Source organism: Ahaetulla prasina, chromosome 2, assembly GCF_028640845.1.
Source record: "Ahaetulla prasina isolate Xishuangbanna chromosome 2, ASM2864084v1, whole genome shotgun sequence".
NCBI lineage: Eukaryota > Metazoa > Chordata > Lepidosauria > Squamata > Colubridae > Ahaetulla > Ahaetulla prasina.
Genome location: NC_080540.1, coordinates 171,540,625 through 171,559,780, shown reverse-complemented (window position 1 = coordinate 171,559,780; position 19,156 = coordinate 171,540,625). Strand labels below are relative to the sequence as shown.

The following is a 19,156-nucleotide window of genomic DNA, read 5'->3' as shown; positions in this document are numbered from 1 at the left end:
TTTGCCTGTTGTTTTTCAGTGTGTCCTACCACACAAGGTTGTGATTATAAAATGGAGGGCAGTCAAAAGAGCCACCTTTTCCCATCTTCTTTAAAGTAGTTCTTCCTAACTGATATGTTTCAAGATACGTTGCATTTCAAATCCAGAACCTCTGGATTGTTTCAGTTTGAACACGACATCTTTAAGAGAATATATGAAAGATATAGCTATTTTCCATTATCCCTGCTATATAGGTTGTCCTTGACTTACGACCACAATGGATTCCAGAATTTCCATTGCTAAGCAACACAGCAAGTGAGTTTTGCTCCATTTTATGACCTTTCTTACCACAGTTGTTAAGTGAATCAATGCCGTTGTTAAGTTAGTAACACAGATGTTAAATGAATCTGGCTTCCTCGTTCACTTTGCTTGTCAGAAGATCCCAAAAGATGCTCACATGACCTCGGGACACAGCAACCGTCATAAATACATGCCAGTTGTCAAGCATCCAAATTTTGATCCCGTGAACTATGAGGATACTGCAATGGTAGCAAGTGTGAAAAATGATCACGAGTTTTTTTTTTTCCAGTGGTGGTGTAACTTTGAACAGTTGTAAGTTGTGGACTACCTGTAATTGCAATTTCTTTCCTTTGCCCAGGACAATGATACAATCGTATTGGGTAATAGGAGTCATCCCCAAAGTTATCCCAGAATCTGTTTATTCAAATTCTTCCTTGGCATCTGGCTGCCCTTGCTGAGTTGCCTGAGCTCGGGATGAACTAATCAGGCTATGAAAGTATATTTTGTGAAATTGTGAAATAGCATAGTATGTAAACAAATGGAAGACGGAAATGAGATGCTTTACTCAAGAATTCTTCTGTGCAACTGGATTAAATCTTTTAATTTTCCCCCCTCCCCCCGGCAAAGGTATCATTGGCGAACATTGCATGCTGGTTTCAATTTAAGTTAATTGTTTTGACTGTCCAGAAATATATAGATAATTATAAGTGCAAAACTGAAAGTGCCAGGCTCAAGATTCACTTCTGCCATACAAGTAGAACCTCTGGTTACGACCATAATTTGTTCCATAACTTTGGTCACAACCCAATTTGGTCATGACCTGAACCCTAACAAAAACAACAAGAAATTTGGCGCTTACAAAAAAAATGGCGTGGAATGGGAAATCGGCTGCAGCCGTGTTTGATTGCCACCCGAGTATTGTTCATGACCAGATTCAAAAATTTGTTGAATTTTTGGGTCAGAACCCGATTTGGTCGTGATCAGAAGCGTTCATGACCAGAGGTTCTACTGTAGTTTTATTGGCTCAAGCAAGTTCAAATTTTCCCCTAGTAAAGTGGTTCTCAACCTTTTCTTCACCACGCACCCCCTTTAAATACCTTTTGTGGCCATGAACCACCAAGACCTAACTCAAGATTTAAATCATAACTTCTGAGCAATTATGCAGAATGCAGGTAGTCCTCAACTTACAACAATTCATTTAGTGATGGTTCCAAGTTACAACATCACTGAAAAAAGTGACTTATTACCATTTTTCACACAACAAATGTAGCTTCCCCATGGTCACGTGATCAAAATGCAGAGGACTCATATTTGTGATGGTTGCAGTGTCTCGAGATTATGTGATCATCTTTTTTGACCTTCTGACAAAGTCAGTGGGGAAGCCAGATTCACTTAATAGCCATGGTTACTAACTTAACAATTGCAGTGATTCACTTAACAACTGTGGCAAAAAAAGGTCGTAAGTGGGGCAAAACTCACTTACCAAATATCTCACTTAGCAACATAAATGGTGGGCTCAATTGTGGTTGTAAACTGACGACTACCTGTTGTTGATTCTACTTAGTTCCCCTAGCTAACCAGCATGACTAAATTATGAACTCTACACCCTGAGATCCTTGATTTACCTAGTAATCTAGACCGATACGAGATTATCGGATTAGATCAGGTGTGTCAAACTCACATCATAACGGTGGCATCATGTGACATATCGGGACTTTTTTTCCCCTTCGCTAAACCGGGCATGGGCGTGAAATATGTTTGACAACTCTGGATTAGATGCTCGTAATTCAGTACTTCCCTTTTTTTAAAGACAAAATCTGGAAGTGGAATGTTCAGGGCCATGGATCTGGATCATGATCATCTATCATGTCCTTTGTCTGGTTCTACCTTAGTTCACTATATCAGTCCAGCAAGCTAATTTGTTCAATAAATCATGGTTACACAAATGTTGGCTTAGCAAGCAGCATGAACTCAGTTGTAGGTTTCCTAGAACTACATAGCAATTACACTTAGCTAGTTTTGTCCAGCCTGAAATTAGACTACAGTTGTCGACATTCTTAACCAAGGAGAACTCTGGCCAAAACCTTATACCTAGATTTTTTTTTTAGTTTTTTTAGTTGTTGTGTTGGTTTTTTTTTGGCAATAGCAGCATTCCATTTACATATTTTTCACCCTTTGAGACTTTTAACAGGCATCTGTCTTGGGAGTTACTAACTTGTAATGAGTGCCAGTAAAAGGATAGCGGTTGCAGCTGGTAATACATGAAAATGTATTGGAATGGCAGTTTTGTTACAGAATGATAAACAAAACTCAAAGCAGCATTATTTTTTGATATTTTGTGAGTCAGAGCAGCTGTGGTTGCAGAAAATCTTTTAGCATCTCCATCTCCTACATATCCAGTTTAGGGAGGAAATATTTCTGAGGAAGGGTTTCTTATCAGATATGGGCATTTTCCCTCCCCAGCTTGGCTTCTGTCTTATCCCAAGGGTTCTGCATCTTCAGCAAAAACTTGGTGGGTGAAGTGAAGGCTAGTGTGATACTCCCTGTTATTCCTCATCTCCTATCAGCTTCTCATTTTTGGAAACCACATCCTTCTGTTCATGTGCTTCCTTCCCCACTACTACTTCAAACCTGAACATTTTTGCCTAAAATGGAAAACACTTTGTCTAGTTGATTCCCTCTAACTACAGATTAGACATTTAGGCAACATTTACTGTTTTGGTTATTAGACAGAATAGATTATAGAAAGAAAAGAGTTATGTTGCAACCATAGAGTAAGACATAAATATATCATTGGACTTAATAATTGCTGTAAAAAAAGATCAAAAGCTCTATTTTCTCTGCCTCACCCCCACTTCTTGCAATTGTAGCTTACCCTTTGATTTCTTTTTTTCTTTTCTTACTTTATATTAGTCTGTACTAGTTCTTCTCTTTTTGAAAGCAATAACTCTGGGTTTGGAGTTGTTTGTGTGTCTATCAGATATTATGAAAGAAGACATACAGCACTTTGCATTATTGTAGGATGCTAAAAACTGCTTTGGAGAGTATGGGGGTGCCCATAAAGGACTTCACTGCAACAGTTTAAATGTGTTTTTCCCCAGGATCATGCTGTAAGCTGCAGAGACCACCCATGCATTTTATGAAAGATGTAGCTGCTTTAAGGAAATTTAAGTAGTATGTACTATGTGAGTACTTCAGTGCATTTCAGAGTAACTTTTGGTCTTCAAGTCTGAAATGCTACATAGTTGCACTACGAATATTTAAAGCCTAATTGATTTAATTTCTAAATTGAGAAAGTTGAGTTTTGTAATCTATATCAGTAAGCCTTCCTTCCTGCCTGCCTTCCTACCTACCTACCTACCTACCTACCTACCTACCTACCTACCTACCTACAGGACCTGCTAATCACAGGCACAAGGGTGTTGAGAGAGGCTATCTGGTCTGTTTACAGTTCAACCGTTTCTCTGATCTCTACCATTTTGGTCCATGTACTTGTTTTAGGTATTTCTTTTTAGTTGTAAATGGATATATTTTGGGCATTTACATCCTGCAATTTCATTGTATTCCCAGAGTAGAAACTGGTAGTTGTTTTTTCCTTTTTCTTTATAATGAAAGCTGAGACTGTTTCAAAAGGTGACATTATAAGAGGACCATGTTAGGAGGAGTTTGATAGAACCTTTTGGGACTGACGCCCCCCCAAAAAATTTCATCTGACTTCAAAACACTATGAAGCATATTTTTGCTTACATTGCTTAACCCCAAAATCAAAGGGTTTCAGGCAATCTCAGAAGATCTTAACAAATGCAGTGGGCTTTTAACCAATTATAATTGCTAATTGATAAGATACTCTTCGGCCAAGGGAACCGGTTCGGGGGCGTGATCAGCTGGGCATCGTTACCGGTTCTGCGAACTTGGCCAGATTTTTGCCAGCGGTTCTTAAGAACAGGTCAGAACCGGTATCAACACACCACTGGTGTGTATGTGTGTGTGTGTACATATTGTATTCCTGCTTGTAGCTGCTTGAGCTAATACCAAATGGAATGTAATAAACATGGTATGCATATACCCCATGGATCAGCTACCCCATTAGGCGTTTGTCCATAAAAATTTAATTCTGTTGCATCCATTATTAAATAAGTAACAGAATAAGATATAGTGCATCATCCAACTATTGTTAGGAGAGATAGACTACAACCAGATCCTTTCCAGACCAAGTACAAAATAAAGTAGGAAATATGCTGACTAATTTATGCATGGTTATAATAATTAGTCATAGTAATATCTTTTTCAGGGGCTAATTTATTTTACTTAAATTCCTCCCCTATCAAGATTACTTTTTCTTAGGAAACAACATGAAACCCACTACCATCCTCTTTTTCTTTTTACCTAATTTACTCCATTGCCTCTTCCAAAGATCAGATTGTTTCCAGACCTTAAAAATAACTGGATTTTGGTGCAAGATGCATGCAGACTAATAACCTGGTTATGCCCACAGAGAAGATGGGAATGAGAAGATGGAAAGCAAAGGGTGGCATGAAACTATATTTAACTATTACTCTCTTCTGCACACTTATAATGAAAAAAACCACGAATAGTAAACTTCCTGAGCTAATGATTCTGTATAAACAGATTTTTAAAACTTGGTCTTGTATAATGTATTATAATACAGAAGAGACTGAATTTAACTGTCACATTTCCTTGTACCCTTATATAGGAAGGTTGCGTTTTACATTTCTGCAAGAATGACCTCTGGCAAAAAGTTACACGACTCAATTAACTAGCATTCAGTTTTTTGGTCTGTTTACTGAGCACTTGTGCTGGATCAGAACAGTGTTACTATCACCATCTTAATTTCATTTTACTTGCTTTTTTGAAAACCAGAAGGTTTGAAAAGGGGAAAAGGGAAAAGAAAGGGCAACACAAGAAACAATGGGTTCTAGGTTTTTAAGAACATGTGTCCCAAATCTAAGAAGGTTGAAGACTCCTAACTGATTAAACTTGTGGTTTCTACCTACAGTATATTATTAACATTACCCTGATGTGGGAAATCTCTTCTTTATTTTCTCTTTTGCTCTTTGTAGGTCACCGGCAATGTTGCTGTTTTTGTCCTGACAAATAAGAAGCTTTTGTAAAGAACAGCCAGTCTTGGACAGAACAGAGGTATGTAACCTGGCACTTTCCAAATCGTTTAGGCTACAGCACCCATCATTCCTTACAAGTAGCCTGGCTAATTGGAGATACATAACTGGAGAGTATTGGATTTCCTTCCTCTAATTACATACATGGAAGACATATAATATTTATGAAGCGGGTACTCTTCAAGATCATTCTCAACTATTGGTAGAAGAGAAAATAATAATAATAATAATAATAATTTAATTTGTATACCGCCTTTCTCCCGAAGGACTCAGGGCGGTGAACAGGCAGATAAAATAAAAACGATACATTTCAATAAAAACAATATTTAAAAAACTTATTCCAGTAGCCTAAATTTAAAATACTATACAAAATATAAAATAAACCCCAATAAAATCCGTATTTAAAAAACCCTATTAAGCCAGTCCTGCTCGAAAGAATAAATATGTTTTAAGCTCGCGGCGAAAGGTCCGGAGGTCTGGAAGTTGTCGAAGTCCTGGGGGAAGCTCATTCCAGAGGGTAGGTGCCCCCACAGAGAGGGCTCTCCCCCTGGGGGTCGCCAGCCTGCACTGTTTGGCTGACGGCACCCTGAGGAGGCCCTCTCTATGAGAGCGTACCGGCAGGAGGGAGGCATGTGGTAACAGAAGGCGGTCCCGAAGATATCCCGGTCCTATGCCATGGCGCGCTTTAAAGGTGGTAACCAACACCTTGAAGTGCACTCGGAAAACCACAGGTAACCAGTGCAGCCTGCGCAGGATCGGTGTTATATGGGAGCCACGAGTGGCTCCCTCTATCACCCGCGCGGCTGCACTGGCAGTCCTTGGTTGTTTATCTTCAGTGAATTGGGACATATGGTAATAATTGTATCATGGGGATACTTAACGGTTGGGATTTTCTTGAGTGGAAGATTGGCAAGTAAATTAAGTCCAATGTGGGCAGAGGACTTGGCATTAGCTAGATATGTCTTTTATCCTCTCTATAAAAGTTAAGATTGTGTAAACAAAAGTCTTCATTTCTTTCTCTCCCCCTCCCCCAATCTTCTGTTCTCTCTTTAAAGGCTCAGATTGTGTCATTTCGTTTCTCCCTCTCTCTCAATCAGGACTTGACTGTTTGGAAAGATGACTGTGTGCTATTATAATATGACAGTGGAGTTCTTCTATAACAACAGTGGTAAAGAGCTATTCCATGAATGGAGACCCAAGGATATTTTGGTGGTTGCCCTTGGCTTGACAGTCAGCATCATTGTACTGCTCACCAACTTGCTGGTCATCACAGCCATTGTTATCAACAAGCGATTCCACTATCCTATCTATTACCTCTTGGGGAATCTGGCTGCAGCTGATCTTTTTGCTGGGATTGCATACATGTTCCTGATGTTCCACACGGGGCCAAGGACAGCTAAGCTCTCTCTCAAGACTTGGTTTATCAGGCAGAGCCTCTTGGACACCAGCCTGACTGCCTCAGTAGTCAACCTTTTGGCCATTGCAGTGGAGCGTCATCAGACAATCTTCACCATGCAGCTCCATAGCAAGATGTCTAATCAGAGGGTAATTATTCTCATTGGCTGCATTTGGATAACAGCCCTGCTACTGGGTCTTATCCCTTCCTATGGCTGGCACTGTTTGTGTCAGCTGAATGATTGCTCTACGATGGCTCCTCTCTACAGCCGCAGGTATTTGACCTTCTGGGCACTTTCCAATCTCTTTATCTTCCTCATTATGGTGGTTGTCTACACTCACATATTCATCTACGTCAAGAGGAAGATGGCTCGGATGTCTAAGCATACTACATTCCACCCACGCTACAATGAAACTATGATCAACCTCATCAAGACAGTCATCATTATCCTCAGTAAGTAAAATTACTCTATCTCCAGTTTTCCTTCTATCGGAGTTTCTTTATGAACACACACAAATGCTTGTTCTTTCCTTCAGCAAGACATATGAATCCATACATACCCAACACATTTCCATTTTAGGATAAACATTATTTGTAGAAAATGTAAAGAAATACAGAAAAAGTATAAGAGGTACTGAGTAAAAAAATTAAAGACAAAAGAAAGGGAATTTAATTTAGTTTATACAGATAACAGGTGGCACGATGGCTCAAAGGTTAAGAAGCTGGGCTTGTCAGTTGGAAAGCTGATAGCCCGGGTTCGAGACCTGAGTGTCCCATGATGGAGTAAATTCCTGTCCTTGCGCTAGCTCCTACCAACCTAGCTGCTCAAAAGCATGCAAATACGAGTAGATAAATAGGTACCACTTTGGTGGGAAGTTAACAGTGCTACATGATGTCATGTTGACTGCAGAAACATCTTTGGAAAGAGCTGGCCCAATGGCTCTTGAAATGGAGATGAGCAGCACTCCCTATAATTGGCAACAACTAGCAGAGTAAAATCCGCAGAGTCCTTTACCTATACAGGTCATTCTCACACAAGAGAATGCTAATTGGGATCGGAAACGCCATTGTTAAATGATACAATCATATGTCAAAAAGACCATGTGACTGAGTTGCTTAGTGATGGCAATTCCAGCAGTCCCTGTTGCTCTCATTAAGCATTGCCTATGTAGGTATTAAGTAAGGACCTCACACGACTGTGATTTGCAACTTCCTTCCAGCTTCTCCTTTGACTTTCTTTGTCAGAAGGCAGGAGGGAAGGTCACAAACCTGAGTTATGGGACAATGTGATGACCCTAAGTACAAGGACCTATTGTAACTTCCACTTCTTCATTGCTGTTGTTAAGTTTGAATAGTTGCTGAACGAATGGTCGTTGAAAGAGGACCACCCCTATGAACACCCTTCACTTTACGCCTTCATAACTTTGTGTCTGTACAAACCATTGTTGCTTCTTGTCAGCTCTTAAGAGTTTCATCAGCTTCCTCTAACTCTGACTTTTTCAGTGGTCTCCTTCCTCCCAATTTGTTCATTCTACCTTTGTGTATTACTTTTGCAATTCAGTCCTCATTCATTCTCTCTAAACGATCACCCACTCTTGTATTCAATTCCATAGATGGCATTCTTGACCTTGTATGTTCTTGTTTACCACACTGTTCTTAAATAACTCTTTCCAGGCCCATGTCTTCTATATAACACAATGTTCTTATATTCAGCCAGTTAGCTTCTTTTGTTTTAGAAGGAACGTATCAGCAGATAAAAAAAGTATTCCTCCTTCAGGGTTTGTTTTTTATGAGAACAGGATGTTTGGAACATCATTAATACGAGCAGAGCAAGCATTTTCTCTTCACATGTCATCCTAGACATGATGATGGTTTTGGGAATGCCAGAATACACCTATGTAAGAACACAACTGCCTCTTTTTTTTAAAAAAAAATGGAAATGCTGGGGACTGAAACAAGAACTTCCATCTTTAAAAAATATGTAATCCCATCAAGGCCCTTTGAAAAATGGTTGCTGTTGGAATCTTTTGAACAAATAACTTGAGAGTCAAAGCCAAGCTAGAAGTAATCAGAACCACTGGCTTTTATACTTCAGTAAATCTGTTATATTTTTTCTTTCCTTCATTGTGCTATTTGAATGGATTATTCTGCTGTGCACAAGAAACGCAGCAGGAGGCTGTTTTGCCTTAGCTGAAGTTACAGGGAACTGAGCCATATTCTAACTGATAATTGCTCAAGCTGTATCATTCCCTGAGGACTAAGAGACAGCCAGAAGAATGCAGGGGGTTGCTCCCCCTGTTATGATGAGCTGTCTTGGCTTTGTGTAGACGTATGTGGAGGTGTGGCAAGGTTCCTGCTGGGAGAGAGGATGAAGGAGGAATGCATGACTAGACCAGAGGGCAAATTAACATCGTTTCTCAAATGGAAACCTGAACTGTTCTTTCTTTTGCTATGGATGGATGAAGGAAGAAAGGAAGGAAAGAAGGAATGTGCTTTTCTTAACAATCTGCATGTGAAGTCGGGGGAAAAAATAGATCTTTATTGTTTTCTGAGTATGGCAGCTTTGGGGCTTGTTTTGGCTGATTATTTTCTTTCAACATTTGAAAGTTTCAGCCCTAGCTCATTTCATAAATTTTAATGGGGTTATTTAGTAAACTGTTCCTCAACTGCAAACTCTCCAGCTATGACATTTTGCATGGGCTTTGTGCATATCAGTTTGACTGCCACATTACTGCTGCCAGCTTCAGAGACCTTCAAAGAGGTATTTCAAAGAGGAACTGGCATTTTGAAGGTGAGGCCAGCCAGTATATGCTAGTTGTGCGGCTCCAGATTGTCCCTTGATATCAAGCCCATTTATCTAAGTGGCAGTAGCTGTGATGGCTGCAATAACAGTTGTAGGCCCTATCATCTGCCCCATCATGCAAGAAGTTGCTTTCAGATCTGAATGTCTGTGGTTTTGTTTTATTGCTGTTCTTACTTAGTGTCATGTACTGTATAATTTAGGCCTTGATAGGCCATACCACCATCAATAAATAAAATCAAGAAGTAAATGCAAATTTCCCCTAGAATTTATAATCCATAATATTTACTGTTGTTAAAAAAATAGCTGAATAATGAACTAGACCCGTGAGGGCGAACCTATGGCACCAGAAATAGGGAAACATGCTGTTTCCTGCCTCGGGGGGTGGTGGGAAAGGCCTGTTTTTCTTTCTCACCTGGCTCCAGATCCTCTCTAGGAGTCTGGGGGGACCCCCCGCAAACGGCCTTTCCCACCCTTCCGGAAGCCGAAAACAGCCTATTTGCCAACTTCTGGTGGGTCCAGAAGTTGGCAAACAGGCTGTTTTCAGCCTCCGGAGGACTTCGGGGGTGGGGAAGGCCGTTTTCGCCCACCACCACCCCCAGACTCCTAGAAAGGCTCTGGAGCCAGGTGAGAGAGAAAAAGGGCCTAACGGGCCATCACATGCCAGGAGCGAGGGGACCGGGGGGGGGGAATTATGCATGCATGCGCAGGGCGCATAGAATTATGGGTATGGACAGGCACATGTGCGACCTGGCACACAATGGCAAAAAGGTTAGATATCACTGAACTAGACAGTAAAGGAAGAATGACATTTAGAAGACGCCAAGAAGCTAGGTTTACATGCACAGATGCTGAGAAGTGTTTATGATGTTTTTTGGTTTTATATAAGCTGAGTCATTTTTATTTAACTGTGGTTTCTGAATTAGTGTGCTGAGCAACCTTGGTTCAGTGTGATATTCAAATTCAGTCATGGTATGGTGGTGTTCAGGAAGTACTGTGCTTTGTTGAAGAATAGGCTTATGTGGCTTCTTCATCCAGTATATTATCTGCAGAAATGAATTGCAGTTGTGGGGATAAATAGAAGCCTCCACTCTACTTGATATACAGTCGAGCAGACTATGAATGGGGCATGGCAGAATTTGAGTTATGTGAAAGCATTTCCATAAGCATTCACAATAATTAATTGTGTTCATTTTGATCCCTAAATTGTGACCGCTTAACAATGGTTAAATTGTTAAATACCAAGTTAAATTCATTTTATAAACTGTGATAGGTTCAAGGTGGATTATTTCAATAAACCATGATTAAAATTAACCGTATTTTTCATTTTGTACGTAATAGTAAATTGTGCTTAGTTAAAAGCAGGAACACTTCTGAAGTCATTGCAGCTGCATCAACAGAATGGATAGTGAGGACTCTTCTAAAACACGAACACTAAAATATAATTTAGCATTGTGTCAGAACTGAAGTGAAGATAAAAATCAACCGAATGAAATACTTAAAAATAGGTTAGCAAGAGCGGTCATTTTTGTGTATGTTTGGATTTCTTGTGTAAGTACATATACTGTATGCTGATACCATAGTTTTTAAAAGGTGCAATATTCTATGTCTTCAATAACAGCTTGATCTAGTTTTTATACATGGAGGGGCATCCCAATATCAACCAGCAGAATCACTGTGTGAGATGGGCAACTATGCAAAGGTGTTTAAATAAATAAAGAGGTCTTCTTCATGAGAAGCAATTTTTTTCTTTGGAAAATGCCCATCCTGTTCACTTTAAAAAAAAAAAAACTTTAAACTTTTAAAAACTTTTTATAAGGTTACTGGGAAAAAGTCTTAGACTAAAAGTAGGTCATAAGGGTTTGACTCAGTGATGGGTTGCTACCGGTTCACCCTAGTTTGAATGAACTGATAGCGGCAGCGTCCAGAAGCTCTGCCCACCCACCCAGATATCATCAAAAACAATCTGCGTATGTGCAGAACCTTCCGCGCATGCGCAGAAACGCCACGTGCTCACAAAGCAAGTACACGCACTCACGTGCTCCCAATAGCAAACCAGTAGCGCTGCGATTTAAAACCCACTATTGGTTTGACTCTGGTTGTGGGTTTTTCAGTAGTGACCTCCTGTGATCTTCCAGACCAAGTCCCTTCCTGGTGCCTTCAGTGCTACAGAATGGATTGATAGATGATGTCCATCTAACCTTCTAAAGGTTGCATGGTTGTCAGTAGGATTTATTCCATAAGTGTTTGCTCAAGGCTATATTTCATAAACAACTAGGATATTTGAGGGGGGAAAACCTTTTATCTTGATAAGAATGTTGGAAAAAAACTACTAGCACTGCAAAAGTCCCTGTAATTTCCTTGGCAAGTTTTTTCAGAAGTGGTTTGTCATTGCTTCCTTTCTAGTGCTGGAAAAGTGAATGGCCCAAGGCCAATCAGGGGCCTAAGGCATGACTAGAACACATGGCCTCCCAGTTTCTAGTATGGTGCCTTAACCACTACACCAGACTGACTTATTTCATATATAAGATCCTTTTTTATTATTTCTGCAAGTGTTGATTCTATTCAAACTTCCTGGCACTTTCTTCTTGGATGTAGGATCTTTATAATAGGAAATATTCAAAAGTGAACTCCTTCCAAAAGGGCTTAGTTCTACCTTATTGTAACAAGGGCAATTTCCTTGGGAAAAAATAGTATACAGTGTTTTTAAGAGTAAAGGACAATGAAATAACCACATAGTTCATAATAAGACTAGTTGAGACAAGCTCATTGGATATAATTCCTGCAGCCTGTAATCCTATCTGAGGGGGGGGGGGTTAGTGTACAGGTATCATTCAGTTCCTCAGCTTCTCATATTTTCCCTGGAAAGTCTGGAAAGAAAATTCTCCTGCTTGGAGAGAAGAGTCCATCCCATCTTGGACTCGGGAGCCTTCAAGACCCATGGATAGAAAATCATAGACCCCATTGGCTGAAAATTTACTGTGTTCATCTTCATCCTAATTTGGTGAGAAATTTATGACATCCTTGAAAGGTTTCTCAACCTCTAATAAACTAGTGAAGAAAAATAAATTCCTTTTTCTTGCTTTGCTTGGCTCGAGTTGTATAGCTAAGGAAGCTTTACAATATCTAGCTTTGGCGTTCTCCAAGATTACTTTTTGCATAAGTGAATTGGCCGTTCATATCTGCCAATAATCTTCCTGAACTCACTTGATTGTTTTCAGTTGTATTATCCTATTAATAAAGTAGTAAATATATTGTCTGTGGATTTTAATAATTTAAAACATGAGCAGAATACAATATTGTCAGAGATTGAATGATAGATACTGAGGTGTTTCCAGAACAAGCTGAATCTGAAAGTTTTTCAGCAAGTGGGTTTGTCTTCTCCACTAGGGTCCTTCCTTTGGGGCTCCTTGGTCTTCTTGAAGGTTCTCAAGCCCCAGGTCTTCCCCAAAGTGCAGGTAGATAAAAACTTTCCAGGGGGCATTCCGTAATTCAGTCAGAGCATCTCTTTTACAGATAGTCACCGACTGGCAACCACAACTGATATCAGAATTTCCGTTGCTAACCGAGGTGTAAAGAGCGTCACGCCCAATCTTACACGCTTTCTTGCCAGGACTGTTAAGCAAATCACATAGTTGTTAAGTGAATCCAACTCCTCTATTGATTTTGCTTAGTGAAAGTCATCTGGGAAGGTCGTGAATAGCAATCGCGTGACTCTGGGACACTGCAACCCTCATAAATATATACCGGTTGTCTAATGTCCAAATTCTGATCACGTGACGGTGGGGGATGCTGCAGTAGTTGTAAATCCGTAAGTGACTTTTTTCACCGGCGTTGTAACTTTGAATGGTTACTGGTTGTAAGTCAAGGACAACCTGTAATTGATTTATGCCTTCCATAACTTTTTATGATGATTATACCAATAAAAAATTGTTCATTGTGGGGAGGGGAATCACCTCCCGTCTGTGGTGCTGATTAATGTTTGGGATCTTGCTCCTTTAGCCCTTAAGGGGTAGCTTAGAAGCATTTTTCTTTGGTGGAGCAGAGCCTCTGGAATGTCTTCTCTCAGTCCATAGATATTATCTACCTTCTGGGGGGAAATAGAAAGCTTTTCTAGAGGGATTTTGGGATTTCTTTTGTGATGTTTTAAAATATTTATATGATATTTTTGCTGGATTATTTTGTTTTATTATTGTAAGGTATCTTATATCTTATGATTGGGGCTGGATATAAATCTAATTAATAAATAAGGTAAACATGTTTCTACAACAGCTTTTGGAAAACCAGAATTCCTCAAAAGCCAAAGGCTGGATCACTCTAACCTATGTCTTATGTCAACTGTCTTTTAAAACTGCTTTGTTAGCTCAGGAAAGGTAGCTTCTGAGTGGGGCTACCTTTGGAAAGTGATTGAAATTGAAGCAGCCAGGGTGGCTTTGTGAAATGAGTGATTAGCTTCTAGCTTCTAGCATTGGGGACAAGGCAGGGGTGAAATCCAGCAGGTTCTGACAGGTTCTGGAGAACCGGTAGCGGAAATTTTGAGCAGTTCGGAGAACCAGCAAATACCACCTCTGGCTGGCCCCAGAGTGGGGTAGGAATGGAAATTTTGCAATATCTTTCCTTCAGGAGTGGGGTGAGAATGGAGATTTTGCAGTATCCTTCCCCTGCCTCGCCCACCAAGCCATGCCCACCAAGCCACACCCACAGAACCGGTAGTAAAAAAAAATTGGATTTCACCACTGGGAGAAGGCCATTCTAGGTATGTAGGGCTCAACTAAATAATGAATGTGAAGCTTAAGCAGGATGGGAACAGTAGGAATAGAGGAATGAACAGGGATGTATAGCTGTATTATTCAATTCCATGCAATGTTTGATTCAATATGCTTTTCTAAAAAAGGAGTTAAGAGCATGTGAAGATAAAAGATGGAAGATTGAATTCCTTCATTTAAAAAAAAACACACTATAGGTAGTCCTTGGCATACAACCGTAATGGAGCCTGCCCATGGACTGACTCGATTTTGCAACCTTTTTTGTTTAGAAAATGTCCATTTTAGCAACTGAAATAATATACCGGCGGTAAAACATTTTCCACCTGGCATTTCTAATATTTCATACAAACTTAATAGTTTTGCTAAAATTCTTTTTGCTGCATATCAGTTATTGTGTCTAAATTCTGCATCATATAGTCTAAATGAGGACCCAGAAGATTGTTGGGGGCACTATGCTGACTCTGCAAACCTCTTAGACCCGGCTGTATAGCACCGTGAAGTGGTACATAAGTCTAAGGGCTAGTGCTATTTCTGAGCTCTGAACTAGCCGCTCAAAATCCTTATTGTTCATCCTATCCAAGGTCAAGGAGGAAGAAACTGAAGCGGCCAGTCACATTCGGCCCATAAACTCCTGGTTGTCCTCTCATGTCTCAAAAGAATGTTTAAAGCTAGAGCCATTTGGCTTTCGACATATCTAGAGTGCTGCCAAGTGTTAAACAGTTCCTCTAGATACAACTCTATTTTTAAAATACATCGCTTCATAGATTTTATTAGCGTTCAAGAACCAAACAAAATGTGTACATGAAAAGCAATCAGGGCTGCACCCTGACACACCCATGAAGTGTGTCCTTGTATGCCACCCGAGTCACCGAGAGTTTGGTGGCCATATAAGCTTCCTTAATAAAACAGTAAAATAAAATGTTTCTCTCCTTATAGGAAAACAAGCAGGCAACCAGAAGATATGATTAATAAACATAGTTTTGATTTGCATTATGGGAAAATACTAAGAGCCCCGATGGATCATGCAATATGCCTATGTTATTCAGCATTCTCTCTTAAACTTTTGTATGTGTTATGGAAAAGTAATAACCAACTTTAGCTATTGCTCCCTAGTAGTAGATATTTAAGGCTGTCCTGCATTGATTCTGGAAATAGTATATAATAGGCACTAGCTCTTGATAGATAAATTTTGATTGATTTCATTCATTGATTATGTGCCATCAGTTCATTTGTGACACTGATCAACCACATAGTTTTCTCCTTGAAGATCTGTCCCTAACCTGTTTTTTCAGGTCTTTCAACGGTTCACTCATCGCCACTGCGGTCCCCCTTTAGAACTTTCTAAATTGATGGCTGTAGCAATGGATTCTGTGGTTTCATCAGAAGTTTTTTTTTATTGATTCTGAATTTTCTCAAGAAGAGAAAACTCCTACTGTTCCACTAGTATGAGAGAAAGAGAAAATGTTTCCTGCCCGTGTGTTCCCTGGCCGTCATGTTGCATCATTTTCTTCCATCATCCACCTCCTTTCTAATCTAAACTAAATCAAATTAGAGGCAGTTCTGTCTAGTGGTTAAGGCATCAGGCTAGGTGCCTTACCAGGAGACTGTGAATTCTAGTCCCACTTTGGCATGAAAGCCGGCTGGGTGACTTTGAGCCAGTCCATCTCAACCCAACTCACCTCACAGGATTATTGTTGTGGGGGAAATAAGAGGAGGAAAGAGTGAGTATTAGCTATATTCGTTGCCTAGAGCTATTTATACAAATAATAAAGGCAGGATTTTTTTAAAAAAATCCAGAAATAATTAAAAAGCCCATATGTGATAGTCTTTTAAATCATTTTTGGTGTCTGTTTTGGAAAGATAATAGATGGAAGTGCCAGAATATACATTCTTCCTTCCTATGAAGGGGGACTCTGCCTCCTTGGGTCCAGGCCTAAATCTTAGCTTCCAGCTAGTCTCTTCCCTCCTTTCTGGCAAAAGTCTAACCTAGTCTTTCCTGATATGCTGTGACTGGAATTTCCAGAATCCCCATCCAGTATTGAAGCTATAATATCTATATATCTGAAGGGGTTAGAACGGGGAAGCCATGAATCAGGTAATATACTGTAGTTAGCAATGCATCTTCAGCATTCAGAACAAGTTGGCAGCAGTATCTTCCACTTCACCTCTCTCTCCTTGGCGAATGTGCCACTGCTTAAAGCCTTGTGAATTGCTGTGGATTTCTTTTCTTTTCTTTTTTCATAGATTCCTCTCTCCTGTCTTAGGTGCCTTTGTGATTTGCTGGACGCCAGGGCAGGTGGTTCTTCTGCTGGACGGCCTCGGCTGCAAGAGCTGCAATGTGTTGGCGGTAGAGAAATACTTCCTGTTGCTGGCGGAGATCAACTCGCTCATCAATGCCATCATCTACTCCTACCGGGACAATGAGATGCGAAGCACCTTCCGGAAGATCCTTTGTTTTGCCTGCCGCAGGATGCCAAAGTACTCCCCTGCCTCAATGAAATCTAGCACCATAGAGCATCGGATCCTGTCTCAGAATGGGCATCCAGTGATGGACTCCACGCTTTAACTTTGCAGTTTCAGGTTGCTCTCTGCTGATTGTCAGAAGCTGTTGGTTTTGATCTGCGGGTGGCCCTTTTGTACGAAGCTGGTAAACAAGGCCTACAAGGCCTGGACAGTTTTATTACCTGTGGACTGCTTGGGGGGGATAGAGGGCTGCCTTCTTGATCTATAGCTCCACGCTGCAACAGTGTGTGTGACCTAGCAGAAGCTGTTGTAGCAAAACTCTTGTTGAATCATGTCTGGAAAACAGTGACTGTCAGTCACCTTGAGCTATGGAATTAGTGCATTTGGCCTGTTACAGGCTTGAGAGACACATTAAACACTCTGTTGCATTGAGAACCAGTTCAGAATTGGTTTCCACCACAGCTTCTTAAAGGGTTTCCTTTTTTTCCCCCTCCTTCCACAGGCTAACAAGCAAAGCTTGCTGTATCTCTATCTAACAAACCATGGGTGGCCCCTTAAGATAAACTTTATTTGCTTCTTAAACACAAATATTTGGACAAACTTTACAAACTGGTGGAACAAAAATACGGAGATACATGTGTATGCATTCTCGTGAACTGCTCTTTTTAACCACTGGGTTGATTTAGTTGAGGGATTGTATCTTCCGCCATATCAAAGCACATCTCTGAAATGCTTCTGTGAAGGATGAAGAATCTTTCTCCTGGCTTTTTTCAGCTGCTACTCGCTTTTATGTTAGCATGGCTTCTCTCTGAAGATGCAAAACCTGCACTCTGTTTTCTGTACTGAACCCTTAAGAATTTGTTGCAAACTGAACAAGCTTTTCTGCTAAACGTTTATTCCCCCTCCCCCCATCTGTATAACTCAGGGAGAATTGAAATCAAGATGAACACAGTACCAGCTTTACCTAACTCCAAGGTAAATTTTAGGCAGTGAGAAGAATTATATACTCAGATCTGATAGCACAACAGATGCATGAAATAATTCAATGCATAAAGACCACTTTTTAACATACCGTGTGATGCCCAGAGGTGTTGTGATACAGTTTAGGTAACCACTAAAGCACAATTTAATATTTCAGGTAACCTTTCCAGCCATGGTTGATTATGTTCACATTTCCTACTCTGTGGAAGAAATTTATGTCTGTATTCTTGATATTCAGGTGCAGTGTCCATACAGATTGTATCTACTCATGGGGTTGTCATTTCACAGAGATTAGCATGCTGATCGTTAAACAGCATCTTCTGGGGCCTTGAAATGTTCCATGGCAAATGTTCCATATGATATTCCTCAGTGGTCACAGGATGGAGGGCTTCTTCTCTCAGGCATTGGCTGAGGTCTAGGGCTTAAGGTTAGGGGTCCTAAATCTGGGCTTAAAAAATCCAGATAATCATTAAGATGACAGCAAAGAGGGGGTTTTTTGTATGACTTTGTTGCCATCTAGCGATGGTCTACATTTTTCCCATCTAAATGTGGCTATGTAAGGTAGATCTCCCAAACTGAAATTCCTGAAAGAAAGTACCTCAGAGTTTCTGATAAGACCCATCCATCTGAAACAAGAAATCTGTATATCTTAGTGACCAAGAAATTAACATCTCTGTATTTATAACAATGTACTGACTCTCAAAAAGCGCCCAGTGCCACCATACAGTGGCTGACTTTAGACTATGCTATGTTATACTTTTACCATGGTTTAATGAATAAACAGTTAACTGGGCTTTCGGCCTTAAACCTTGTTTTAGAAATAAGACTGGCTTAATGAGTTGTGTTTTGGGAGGGAAAAGTGGTTTGGGCTTAGAAAAAGACTGCTCTTATAGTGGCAAAAATGGCTTTAGTCCCAGCTACTGATGTTGTTCGCTGGATTTCCATCACTGGGTTAGAGGTGAACAATGGCACTCACTTAACTGTGTTCCTGTTTCTAATTCTGATATAAACAATGGGAGAGTTTTAAATTAGTTTTCCTGACCTTCCATTTTCATCCCTTTCTTTTAGGTGCAAGTAGGAGCTCACTCCTCTTTCAGCATCTTGCTATTTGGTCATTGTTGTTTATCATCTTCTATATTGCTTAATGTGATAATCTGACTCAAAGTCCAACTATCTTCCCTCTATTTGTCCATACAATTATTCAAACTTTTAAAACAGCCAAGAAGAATTTCATTCTTCCTTTGGCAATAGTCAGTTAGCCTATATTTGTACATAATGTGTTCTTTTGTTAAGTATGGGCAAAAGTGTCTATGGAGATTTTCAGTCATCCAGG

At 40.1% G+C, this 19,156-nt stretch overlaps 1 protein-coding gene across 2 annotated transcripts in view; it reads left to right on the top strand.

Annotated features, from left to right (window-relative positions):
• Positions 1 to 18,635, top strand: part of LPAR2 (lysophosphatidic acid receptor 2) — a 31,971-nt gene extending 13,336 nt beyond the window's left edge. For both annotated transcript variants that reach the window (XM_058167508.1, XM_058167509.1), the window contains exons 2-4: positions 5,361 to 5,439; positions 6,515 to 7,266; positions 16,644 to 18,635. In XM_058167508.1, coding sequence (XP_058023491.1) covers positions 6,534 to 7,266; positions 16,644 to 16,945 — 1,035 coding nt within the window. In that variant the 5' untranslated portion in view covers positions 5,361 to 5,439; positions 6,515 to 6,533 and the 3' untranslated portion in view covers positions 16,946 to 18,635. The remainder of the gene's footprint in view (positions 1 to 5,360; positions 5,440 to 6,514; positions 7,267 to 16,643) is intronic.
• Positions 18,636 to 19,156: the final 521 nt, after the last annotated feature.